This window comes from Zosterops lateralis, assembly GCF_965231275.1.
Source record: "Zosterops lateralis genome assembly, chromosome: 4".
Lineage (NCBI taxonomy): Eukaryota > Metazoa > Chordata > Aves > Passeriformes > Zosteropidae > Zosterops > Zosterops lateralis.
In genome coordinates this window covers 34,888,380-34,901,693 of record NC_139765.1, presented here as the reverse complement: position 1 = coordinate 34,901,693, position 13,314 = coordinate 34,888,380, and the positions used below count along the sequence as shown (strand labels likewise).

Below are 13,314 nucleotides of genomic sequence, written 5' to 3'. Positions count from 1 at the left end.
GGCACCAGTCTGCTGGCAGAGCTCTTCATTACTGCATTAAACTTGGGTTCATTTCCCAGGTCTGGCATCTTACACCTCATTATTTTAATGATTGTGAAATAGTTGCAGGTCAGCTACTGCATTGACACAAAATGCTTTTCTTTGTCATTTCGCACTTTTTCATCCCACGTGGTTCAGGACCAGCATGCAGTCAAGCAGGCCTAGGCACAGAGGGAAAATTTTAGGAAGAATAATGAAAGACATATAATAGTAAATTGAGACTGCACCATGCTCAAATTTTAATGAGGATATAAAGGACCTTAGACTAGGGAAACAAAGCTAAAGAGAATGATGCCTGTTCAGAACATGTTGGCTAACTTCCATTTACTGATTCTCCTTAATGCACAGGACATATTCTTCAAGTGCCAAATATTCCTACAGTTTCCTTTTCTCAGCTGTCATGAAAGTATAGATCCTTATTCTTATATTTCAAGCTGTATGAATGATCTTTGCAGGTACGTACTGGAATTCTTGTGGTTTTGATCTTGACACATGAAATGAATGCTCAGTCTTTTTTGTGGAACTAGAATGAAGGAACACTGAGGGAAGTTGGGAAGAACCAAGTTCAAAATGAAAGAGATGGGGTTTCTCAGGGGGTGATTTGTGTGGGAACAAAGGATGCAGAACGAGCCTGAGAAGGGATATTTTGATTGCTAAGGGCTTATATAGATTCAAGGAAACATTAGACAAGGTAAATTCATGGAGAATCACTCATGACAAAAGATGAGTTGCTAATCACAAAAACCCCCATGAAACTTGTATCTGGAAGCCCTGAAACAGAACTACATAGAGATGATACTAGGAAGAAATCTCAACAATACTGGAGGAACTGGGCCATTTGTCAGACACAGCTGGACTGTTTTTTATGAGTAACCACTATCATTCAAATTAGTAGAATTTGTACAAAATGGTGCCATTTAGTTAAATTCAGAGCTGCCAAAAGAAATTCAACTAATTTGCTTTGGTGGGAGTCACATTCCTTCAGCTGCTGGCATTGTAGGCAACCTGGTATTTTTCCCTTAGCTCTCCAGACTCCTGATTAGTTCTTGTCATTCAAGTTAAACTTGTACTCCATTAATTGAAGAGATAATTGGGCAATGTACTACTTTGTTTTTAGTGAGGTTTTCAAATGAAGAAGTAATTATCAGAAATAGGAGGATTTTTTCCAGAGTATATAATTCTCAGAGTATCACCAGTTTAATCAACAACACACAGAAAGGATCACAAGACTAAACATAAGGATCACTCAGTATAATCCATTACAACTTGTTAGTTCAATTTTTGATGAATATTTAGTGTTCTGATTTACCATAGAGTCAAGATGGAAGAATTTGTGTTTGTAGGCAAACATTGATGTTGCTCAGAAAAGAGATGAGTTTCCTCTGTATGATCTCTGTGTAACTCAGGAATTTACTGTGACTTTTGAAGAATAATGAAAACCATTTTTTTCAGGTAGGATATTGAATCAGTGCTATGGTGTTAAGGAGAAGGGTTAGATTTTTTGTGAATAATCTGATATGTGTTGATGTGAGTTTTGTGAATGTTAAAAACCGCTAAGTTTCTGTTTCTCAGAACTTCATTAATTTAGGCTTATTTTGTTTATAAAAGAAACCTCTCTTTTTGTGACTTACTGTCAGTTTATGAAGGGTTTTTTTGTGTGGCCATAGTATAGGCCAAGTATTCTTTCTGTTAAGACCCATTTAATTGGATTAGATAAGGAGAGTTGGAGAGACTCTGATCACTGTAACAAAGAGTATAGTGGTGTTTGATTTGATAATAGATGTGTTGAAAGCAGAATACAAGCAGAATATAACATATTCTTAAGACGATTAATTTTGGAAGCATGATCCTATGTGCTGAAAGGCAAACTCACTTGATCTGTCATAAACATGCTCATAATAGAAATGTCACATTATGACTAGTTTATTTTGGCATCAAATCTTTCACAGCTAATGTTGTGAGTTGTTCAACTTTCACAGTAACAGAAGTTTGGTGGTATTTCACTTACATCTGAGTAAACTTTGAATTTGCCTAAACATTAATGAATGCCTTTTTACTTGATTCTAGTAAAAATGCACTGTACAGTGTCTTCTGTATAGACTAAGGCAGAAATCTTGTCTTTACCCAAGGCTGTGCTGTAAATCCCTGAACCTGTCCACAGTATTCAGTGGATAATACTTCTGTCTCTGAGAACCTCAGTACAAGGTCAGGAGTCCACTAATAAGGTTCTTCTCATCTAAGTTCAAGGCAATTGGAGACTTGAAGTTCCCACTTGAACCAGAATGCCTTTTATCAGTGTAGGTCAGAGTTTCTACATCATGCAGGAGGGAGAGGCCTGAAATAAGGATCTTGAAACTGTTGAGTTGTCCATTGTCTTCAAGAAAAGGTCCTGTTTCACTTCAAGCAGATATTTTTAAAAATAATAGATTAGTGGTTTTATTCATTGTTGTAATATTAAAATTATTAACTTTTTGTGAGATCAAACGATAAAACCAGAATGGTGTATTCAGTATAGCTCATTCCTTTTTATGTTTTCCCTGTGTGCCTTTATCACCGAGTGGTGTCAGCTATGTGTGAAATATCCTGTGCTGTGTCACATGGCAGAAATTTTTAGGTGAGATTTGTGTTCCTTGAGGATTCTCTTATTTTATCATTTCAGAGTGGATGATGATGAAACATACTGCAGGGCAGTGACAGAGTACGCTAGAGCATGTTCTCACGCTGGGTCCCCGGTGCGGGACTGGAGGGATGACTTTCCTGCCTGTAGTAAGACTCTTTGATAAAGCATACTATGTGACCTTTGAAATATCCCATGTATTCAGTTCAAATATTCCATCTTGACCGCATTTTTCCTTGTAGAACTCAAACCTGATACTCAAGCTGATCAGCCAGTTTCACTCCTCCTGGCAAACAATAAAGTCAACGATTTGCTAGAGGAATATTTTAATTGCATTTTGCTATGATTTAGATTCATAAAAAATTCATGATTCTGTGGATTTCTTGAAACATCATGTGTGCTGATCATATTCTAGGAGAAGGAGCAAGTATCTGTGGAGGTCTGTTGTTCCTTGTCCCATAAGACCCTTCAGCCTCTACTGGCCCTATAACAGAATTAATGTAGTTAATCCAACTCTTTATTATCACTACCACCCATCAAGTGCAGCTCAGTCTCATGCACAAGGCTTAGAACTAGCTGAGATATGAACACATTTCCCTGTCACAGAAGCTATAACTTATTTTTGAGTGATGATATAAGGATTTGCTAAAGAAAGACTTAAATATTGACAAGAGCTTCACCATAGTTCATCAGTTAGAACTCCTCCAAAACATCCATTTTACTTGGTCTGATTACCTATCAATACCAGAAGAGCTGCACAATGTTTATTTGATAGAAATAGGTTTCCTAGCATGGAAGGAGAAATTGCATGAATGTTCAATATACAATGTTTTTTTTTTAGCTGAGAAGTGTGAAGACACTTTTGTTCACCGTGACTGTATCAGTTGTTGTCCACCAACTTGCACATTTGAAAAAGATTGTCTTGGCAGCAATCTGCACTGCTTAGATGGCTGTTACTGTCCAGATGGTAAATATTGTCAATGTTATGTCAAAAAATATGTGTGAAGCTAGTATCCAACATCATAATGATGTCTAAATAGACTGTGGTTAAAATTAAAACCTGAAAATTATTAATATTGTAAATTCTGTCCTAGCTGTTGTTATTGTCACTGTGATTCTGCCCTTTATTGTGTGATAAACATTTATCTAGAATACAAAGGTGTCTCAGCATGCAATATCAGTTAAAATCTGGAGCTGTTACTAGTGCTTCCTACGATAAGATATTGCACAGATTTAATCTCCTTTATTTGTATTATTAAAAAATCTGTAGAAATTTTGTTTAAACAGAATGTGTCATGTTCCATACAAGAAACCAGAGTTTCTGAGACCTGTATTGGACAAAAATTATTGACTGGACTACGAACCATCCAAGTTCTAGACAGACTAAGGATAATGAGATTTCAGAATCTTTTCGGTTTTGAGTCTTTGCAGTTTTACATGCTTAAGGCAGATACTTTTCATAAAGCAACAATTCAGAGTGACAACTTCTTATTAGGGAGCTGAGCTCTGAGGTCTCTGCACTAACTGGGCAACTGTTTTTGCTGGTCCTTGTTTTAGACTGATGACATCACCTTCTGGCAAATTGGAATGTTTGAGTCAGATGGGGGAAGAGCAATAATCTGGGGTTTGTTAATTTGTTCTGTATCTCATCTATTAACTTCTTTCCCAATAGGTCTCATTATGGAAAACGGAACTTGTATCTCTTTGTCAAATTGTCCTTGTATTTATCATGGAACTGCTTTCCCTGTAGGCTCAAAAATTGAACAAGAATGTAGCAACTGGTATGTGAAAGCCTGTGTGCTTAATCTCTCTAGGACTACTGTCCATAGTTAGTTTAACATCGTAGTCTAACTTAGATTTTAAATAATAGTTACTGTCTATGTTTTACAGTCTGAGGCCTGTGTATCATTAAAATATACAGCCTATTCTGTGTGAATTCAAGGCACATTCATTAATTCAAAGCTACTTATTTTGCTAAAGATCAGAACACTCTTTCTCTGTTTTGTGATTTTTCTTTTTAGTATTTGTGTTGGTGGCATTTGGAACTGCACTGATCATGATTGTCCAGGTATTTGTATTCCATTACTCTTTTCTCACTTCATAACAAAAAAGGTAAACTTTTCTGAAGACAATAGAACCATTTATGATCCAAGGCTTTTGGCTGCTAATTTAGGAGAAAGATTAAGCAGGTGGACATTGACAGTACCTATAGGCCAGCTGGAATGAAGCTGTTATTTGCTTGATGATACTCATCCTGCCTTTTCCCACTTGACCCCCTACCCTGGTGTGATACATCCACTTCTTATTTTCTGTCTCTTGTTTATAGTCAATGTTATTTGCCACAGATGGCGTATTTTTACTGCCTGTTCAGTACCTAGGCCAGGCATAAGGATCTCCTCACTTATAGGTGCAACTTTATTGTAAGTAATAATAAAACCATCATTCTGATGCTGTGGGCTGGATTTTCTCTTTTGTAATAGCAGTTCATGTTTTAATAACGATCCTTATCTTTAAAGATAGCATGTGTCTGTAATGAGTTACACAGAGGAACATGCAGCAGGCAGGTGGTGATAGTTCTGTACCTCAAACAGGATTATATTATGTAGCTTATGAGAGATTTTTTACAAATTAAGGAACCCTCATTGAATGAGGTAATGAGGCTTAACAGTTGCCAAGCAAGGCTTGACAGCATGGATCTGTAATGTAAAACAATTGCCATTGAGAAATGCCTCTCTATGTCCTGTGTGTGTTGCATGTGCACATGGGGGGTTCATTACAACTATGGTTTGATCCTAGGGACTGAGTTGCTGTTAGCAGTGGGAACAGGTTACATGTACTCTCAGAGTGCACCTCCTGCAGCCAAAATGGATCTAGTTCATGTGCTCTGATGCTACCCCATGATATGAATGAAAGTGCAATAAGTGAGGATGAGCTGGAGACTTGCTTCAGCAGTGCATTCCTGATTTGAACTGAAAAAAAAAAACCAAAATGTGTGCCCTGATGGCACCTGCATCCCCTTTATACCCGTGGTAACAAGCAGCTTCATAATACCTGGAAGGATGGAGAAAGAAGCTTGTCCTCTTTCATACTGAGTCATGGAAAAGGAAGAAAAAAGGATTCTAGGATACTTCTGAATTGTAATAAACAGAAAATATTTTGTATTTTAGTCATAGGCATCTCAGTTAGAACTGAAAGAAGCTGCACATGGATGTGTTCTTTATGACTTGGTATTTGTGGAAATAGATGTTTCTAGCTTAATTTTTTTCTAAATGCCATTATTGTTAGATAGATTAAAGTTAGGGTTATATACCTAGAAATCAGGAGAAAGTTTCTTTTTTTCCCCTCTCTTACATAATTTACAGAATAATGATACATTCTTATACAAGTGCACATTCTTTATACTTTTTCTTTCAAGCTGAATGCTCCATCACAGGCAGCTCTCATTTCACAACGTTTGATGGACGTCATTTTACCTTTCTTGGGATTTGCCAGTACATTTTGGTAAAAGGCACTGGAAATAACAAATTCACAATCACTTTACAAAAAGCACCTTGTGGACAGGTAAGCCACATTTTTTTTAAATATTGAAGCAATCAAGTCTATCCATATTCCACATCTTCTATATGTTCTGCTGTAAACTACTTGGTTATGTTAAATAGAAAATATAAACTGAAACCATCTTACAGCTTTTTTTGGTAATTGTGTTGCTAGATCTTATATTGCCCTTTGTAAAAGCTATTGCAACTTTAGAGGGATCAAGTCTAAAGAGTTACTAATTTATTCACATTAAAGTTGTATAAACACCTTTAGCACCTTTAGTTATAGTACCAACAGATGTCAGGCGTTGGAAAAGCTGCTGTTGGCAGCACTGTAGGTTTAATACATCACTATTTAGGCAAGGTTTTTTTTTTTTTTTTTTTTTTTTTTTTTTTTTTTTTTTTTTTTTTGGTAGCTTTACATTTTTATTGGATATAGCTTGTTTAATTTGTTGGAACAATGCCTTTTAGAAAACCATCTATGAGACTAGGCGCCACACATACTTGTTTGAAAATATTTTGGCAGACATTCAACAACAGGCTTTAGGAATAAAAGTGCTTATAAAGAGTACTTACCTGTGAGAGTGGATTTAATGATGCTGTTTGGCTCTCAGGAGAAGGGACTTCGAGACTGACTCACAGCTGACCGTGTGCTGAGGACAGGGATGTCTAAACACCTCAGCAGGGAGCAATGCCCTATTCTGGGACTCTTTCATGTCCTCCTTTCAAAAGCTTGATTATGAGCTGATGCCTGTCTGCCTTTCTTGTAAGCACCTCCTTCTCCTGGGTGGGTGTTGAGACAGCTGTTTCTGCATTTCAGGTGGCCTCAGGCATGAAATGGTTGGTTAGGTAGCCACTGAGAAACAAGGTTGCCACTGGTAATTACCCTCTGTACGACTCTAGGCACCTTGAAAAGTTTCAGGATTAAAACAACAGGGCCCCCAGGGAGCATTGGTTTCAGCTAATTATGTATTGGCTCTTGTCCATTATTTAGGTTCATAAATTCTGCCTGGATTGTACACTAAAATCATGCGTTTGACACAGTTTATAGGCCACGATTTTTCAATAGTCAGATATTTATAAATTATTGTAATATAATACTGGAGAATTTATGTCCTTTTTGTCTGTTATCAGAGATCATCACTCCATTTCAAGGTGAGAAACACCTCCATGTGTGCCAAAGTTTCTTTATCATGCATTGCTGCATTTGTGCTCTGGTTGCATCAGCTTGATTTAGATAGGGTCTGACTCTAGCTCTACCAATGGTTAACCCATCTATGAGTAGTGCCCAGGGTGGCCATGCAAATATGGGATTTTGAACCCTATATCGGTATCTGGTGACCTCTGTCCACTTACTATAAGGCTGCCATAATAGCTAAAATGCATTCTCCTAGCATATGAAGATCATGCATAAGCAATGTTTTATTATGTTGTACATACAATTTTGAGTGCTTTGTTTAACGCTTTGAGGGATACTTTACAACTGATTTACCTGAAGACAGTTCTGATATTTCCCTTCTATATATTTTCCCCCCCGTTCATTTGGTTTTGTTTTCCATGGTATTATTAATGTCATTGCCTGCTTCTGATGGTGAAACTTGTTTCTACTTAGAACTTTGACCACGCCTGCATTGAGTCTCTAACACTAGTTCTTGAAGATGATGTGAAGAAACAAGTAACTCTCACAAGATATGGTCAAATCCAAACTGTCCCTAACCACGTTTTTAACCTCAATGGTAAGAAGTGCATGGAGAAGAATATGACCAGAGTTCACATTCTGTCTTTTATATGCTCCAAAACTTTTTAATAATATCAATCTATGAAAAAGTAATTTCTTTAAACATACAATCACTTATTTCTTAGAATATTAGTAATAGTTATAGAAATTTACTTTTATCGTCTGTGAAACAGTTCTTCATTATGCCCTCATTTCTTTGCATTTCTTATCTTACAGAGTACCTAGAAATTCCACTCATTTTGTTTGTGTTTAGGGGGAGAGAGGTAAGGAAAAGAAAGGAGGTGAAAAGACCTTGATGCTAAGGTCTAGCTTGTTTAAAGCTTTTTAGACTAAATAGAATGGAATAGAATCCATGTGCTTCATGGGATCTATACTGATTTCACTGCTGACTTATGTTTTGATTTCAGACAGATTACTTCACATTTTTGAAAAGGACAGTAAAATAAACCAGCCTCAAAAGCATATTATAGAATTAAGTACTGAAGGTAGAAATGTTATTGCTAAATTTTGAAATTTACAGTGAACAGGTACCAGAATTTTAGTCTCTTTCTAAAAGAGTAAAGCAACAGTAAAGTTCTTACCCAGGCTTCAGCAAAACAGAGTTTAGGGAGTCCTGTGTTGGTGATTGCAGTTATGTCTTTTCTTCATTAAATTTGTCCAGTCACAGTACTACTTTTGGCATTCACAGCTTCCTATGACAGTGAGCTTCATAGCTCAGTTATGCTCTGTGTTGACAGGTCTGCTTTATAATTTGATTGGTAACTTCATTTTATTTCATTTAAATTAGTCCCTATTCACTTTTTTGTCTCTTTCCACAGTCTGCAACAAATACACTCCATGAAAAATATTTTGGTTCACATTCTTGATAATTGTGTGTATCTAGTAAGTTTGATCCCCTAAGGACGTCTTTAAGGATTTTACCTTCCTCTCTCAGTTTATTCACCTGAGTCTGTGTGTATGTGCATGTGTAGAGGCTGCTTATGAAGGTAGATTTACTTTAGGCCTTCAGCTGCATGTAGCTCAACAATGTATAGCAAATTAATGCTGTAACTGTAAAATTTCCATTTCCTCACATAATGGATTTGCTGGGAAGGAAAGCTGGGAATTTGACAGGGGCTCAGTTCACATACAGTCCAAGAAAGGCGCTATACTGATGTCATGTCAATAGTGGTAAGAGAGAACCTTCTATCTAAAGATTCAATACACTTTACAGACACCTGTTACTTACTTTTATAATATCACTGGAGATTAAGAAAGAAGGGGTTTCTTGTCTTGCTTTCTCATTTCCAGAGGCTTGCAGTTGCATTGCTTTCTTCTAAAATAAATAAATTTAAAAAATCCAAAGAGAGATGCAAGCATGGTTTCTAGGTAACTCACAGGTACAGAAAGGTGGGAGATTTTTTTACTGTCGGCAGTAGCTGGAATTCCCGATTTGTGTTGTTACTGGAAATAAGCTCAGATGGAGAAAATATTTGGCTGATGGTGAGGTTGTGCATAATTTTTAATTTTATTTCTGAGTTTTCAATTTTTTTTTTTTGTTTAATGGTAAAGCAGTACAACCTGGAAGATGGGTTTCAGTGACTTTGTTTTTCTTCTTCTCTTGCTATGTTCAGGGGCTATTGAAATTCAGAATATATCTTCTTTATTTGTTCAACTGAAAACTAGTTTTGGTTTGAAGATACTGTTTGCTAAAGATGGAGAGAGGATCTATGTTCAAGTTGATGTCAGGTGGAAGAGAAGAACATTAGGACTATGTGGAACATTCAATGGAAATTTAAGAGATGATTTTCTGTAAGTTGCACATTGTACATTTATATCTTGTTTAATAAAAATTGAAAGTTTTGTTAAACATAATCATCTGATTATTTAATTTCATTAACATGCTCAAACTTTATTAAACTAACCAATTTAAAATGTCTTAATTAAAATGGTAGTTACTTCTATAAATATGAAAGTCAAAAATTTAGGCATTCTAAAATGCTTTGCTAAGTAATTATAGAAAGCTACCATATTATTTGTAGAAGTTACTAGATGATGATATTATTTGAATGCACTTTTCCCTTTCTTGTTGCTCCCTTATCTTCAGAGCAAATATATGAGCACTGAGAAAAAGAGTGGGTGATAATACTTGTGTCATCCTCACATGGCTGACATTTACTACTACTTGATTTTCCTCCCCACATCAAATTTAAATGTAAAAAAATGTAATTCTGAACCACAGGAATATTTTAATTAGAAGGGCACACTTTCCTTACTTTTTAACTTTATTTCCTCCAAAGTTCCTCAAGCTATAATGTCACAAAACTTGTTTGCACAACAGACTTGGAGTATAGGAACATTTTCACATGAAAAAAATATTGAAGAAAAAGTTTTACATGCCCTCCTTTCTTTTAGACCTCAGAGATGGAAATTCTTTTGGCACGTTGACTGTTCAATGTGACTATGCATCTAAGCCTTTTTAATGACCTTGAATCCTCATCCATGTAGACCCTAAGGTCAGCAGGATGCTTGCAGTGCTGATATTTTCCTTTTCAGATCTCCAGCAGGGATGATAGAAGGGACCCCACAACTTCATGCCAATGCATGGAAGGTTTCCTCAGCTTGCTCCATGCCTATCAATGTTCCTGTGGTTGATCCCTGCAATGTGAATCAGCAAAATGGTATGTTTTTACATGGGAGTCTTGACTTAGCTGTGTCTTATTATTATGGGACCATTTTCCTTTTCTCTGTGAAAAAGTTGCACATACATGTATTTCAGCTTCAGATTTCCCTTCCCTTCCCTTCCCTTCCCTTCCCTTCCCTTCCCTTCCCTTCCCTTCCCTTCCCTTCCCTTCCCTTCCCTTCCCTTCCCTTCCCTTCCCTTCCCTTCCCTTCCCTTCCCTTCCCTTCCCTTCCCTTCCCTTCCCTTCCCTTCCCTTCCCTTCCCTTCCCTTCCCTTCCCTTCCCTTCCCTTCCCTTCCCTTCCCTTCCCTTCCCTCCCCTCCCCTCCCCTCCCCTCCCCTCCCCTCCCCTCCCCTCCCCTCCCCTCCCCTCCCCTCCCCTCCCCTCCCCTCCCCTCCCCTCCCCTCCCCCCTTTTTCCATACATTTAGCATGTTAATTGAAATAAGTACTTGATAAATAAAAGCTAGTTGGTTATTTAGTACTGGATGTACTGGCTATGAGTATTAAATTTTGCAGTACATTATACATGCAGATTTTTAGCTATCTCTGATCCTGTAAATTGTCCTGGTTGAGAGGAAAAGTGTGATACATATTTGTAGATTGGTAAAGAGTATTGAGAGTATTGAGATCAAAAGTCCTGTATCTGGCTTCTCCATGTTTATTGCATTGAAAATTTCTTTTTCCTCCATCTATGTTCTCTGACAAAAACTGGTGCAGACAATCTGAGAGCCTTGAATTTGTTTAAATTCCTGAGCAAAGATTTAGTTTTGGCTGGTTGGCATGCCTATGGTTTGTGTTGAACTTTCACTGTCTCCTTTTTGCATTGCTTTTCTTTTCAATTAATGAAGACAATGGGTAGACTGCAGTTGCCAATTCTGACAGAATGTAGTCTAATATTTTTAATATTTCAGACATCAGATCTCACTAAGGATGTGGGAATTATCCATATTTAAAGCCTGTTTGAAGCAAGCCTAGAATAACAATAAATCTTGAACAATGTGGGACATTCTAGGCGTTTTTATGCCTTTATTGTTGTCTGTCTTCTAAAGACAGCAAAATCTCTCAGCCAGATCAGCTCAGAGCCTTCATGCCTCATCCTCAGTTCTGTGCTAGCTCAGTGAAGGTGGAGTTTGACATAAATGTGAGCTGCTTTAGAGCAGGAGGGTGGACATGACTTTCTGAGGGTCCTTTCCACCTGAATTTCCCTATGGTCCTCTAATAATCACTGTGAAAAAGCAGTGGGGAGTGAAGTGATCCACACCATGCTACGAGCACAGGCATCTTTTCTGTCTGACGATGCTATTGACCTGATTAAACTAAACTAAAAGATAAGATTGTTTGTTTGATTACTTATTTTGTCAGGTTAATTTAAATAGAGTCAAGTTCAGTCCTTGAATCTAGTTTACTGAGAGAGTCCATATAATGTGAAATTCTTCTGTCAATGTGTGTACGTGGAAATGGAGGTTGAAGGGGAAATGCATTCTTTTAGCAGTAAAAATGTCTTAAATATAATCCACTTCACAGTGTTCCTTAGCTTTTCTACCTCTTGTGGTGGTAGTCTGCTTCAGTGGTTGGAGGAGGGTTTGTTGCTGCTAGAGGGTTTATGGCAGCTTGGGATTTGCATGCCCTCAAGGTCTGCTTTGTAATACTTCCTGAGACCACATGCCAGGAAGTACATGGCCGTTGTTGATGTTAAAGCTAAATGAATGTCAAGTAGGAAAACCATACTCAAAGCTTTGAGGGACTCTTTTAACTATTCTTTTGAAATATATTATTTTGGAATTTGAATTTCCTGTGGTATAAGAGGAAGGCTTAACTGTTTTAGTACAGTTATTTTTATCTTAAGTGGAGTTTGCTGTTAAGGCAGTTGCTTGCACTATCAATTTTAAACTATAGAATTTTACAGAAAGACATTGTACGCAAGTGTTTATTGCACAGCTGACTATGTTTGGTTTTAAATATTCTGTGCTATTCATTTGACTAACTGTTATATTTAAATGGATCTGGCTAAAACAATGTCATCTTCTCTTAGCTGGGTATGCCTCTCACTGTGATATCATCAACCAAGACGTTTTTGCTCCCTGCCATGCCTACATCAGTCCAGGGCTGTACTATCAGCTCTGCCGCTTTGACGCGTGCAAATGTGGAAGCAGCTGTTTGTGCAACGCTTTGGCACACTATGCTTATGTCTGTGGCAAGCACGGCGTCGTCATTGACTTCAGATCTCATGTTTCTCACTGTGGTGAGTAACATTTCCATAATGGAATATCTTTTAGAAAGGTGTAAAACTCTGCGAATTTCATTCACTCCACAAAATACAGGGGACATATTTGCTGCTTCTTCCTGGAAACTAGAATTGCACCATGGTGTAATGATGCACTGGGGGAGAATGATAACAGCCTTTACACTGGGGCCCCTGAGCTACCTCACAGGGCATGTCTGCTTTTTCTATTGGCCACAGAGAGAAATGGAATTCTTTCTTTGAAGCTGTGAGTCAAATGGAAGCTGCTATTAGGATAAAGTAGTCAGGGAGTGACTGGAGTGGAGCCATTCCCTAAGGGAAGGCAAGCTGGGCTGGCAGGGGCTCCCTAGGGAGGGCAGAGCAGAGTGGGCAGTGATTGGACAAGTAGGATACAGTAATGATTTAAAGCAAAGCATTTCACAGAATCTTAAGAGTACCATGAGTTGGAAGGGACCCACAGGGGTTATTGAAGTTCAACTC

At 37.6% G+C, this 13,314-nt stretch overlaps 1 protein-coding gene across 10 annotated transcripts in view; it reads left to right on the top strand.

Annotated features, from left to right (window-relative positions):
• The window catches only part of OTOGL (otogelin like), a 97,181-nt gene that overhangs the window by 14,494 nt on the left and 69,373 nt on the right, over window positions 1-13,314 (top strand). For all 10 annotated transcript variants that reach the window (XM_083859943.1, XM_083859947.1, XM_083859942.1 and 7 more), the window contains 10 exons: window positions 388-494; window positions 2,699-2,805; window positions 3,498-3,623; window positions 4,329-4,437; window positions 4,678-4,724; window positions 6,072-6,217; window positions 7,805-7,928; window positions 9,544-9,721; window positions 10,466-10,590; window positions 12,625-12,834. In XM_083859943.1, the coding sequence (XP_083716069.1) occupies window positions 388-494; window positions 2,699-2,805; window positions 3,498-3,623; window positions 4,329-4,437; window positions 4,678-4,724; window positions 6,072-6,217; window positions 7,805-7,928; window positions 9,544-9,721; window positions 10,466-10,590; window positions 12,625-12,834 (1,279 nt within the window). The remainder of the gene's footprint in view (window positions 1-387; window positions 495-2,698; window positions 2,806-3,497; window positions 3,624-4,328; window positions 4,438-4,677; window positions 4,725-6,071; window positions 6,218-7,804; window positions 7,929-9,543; window positions 9,722-10,465; window positions 10,591-12,624; window positions 12,835-13,314) is intronic.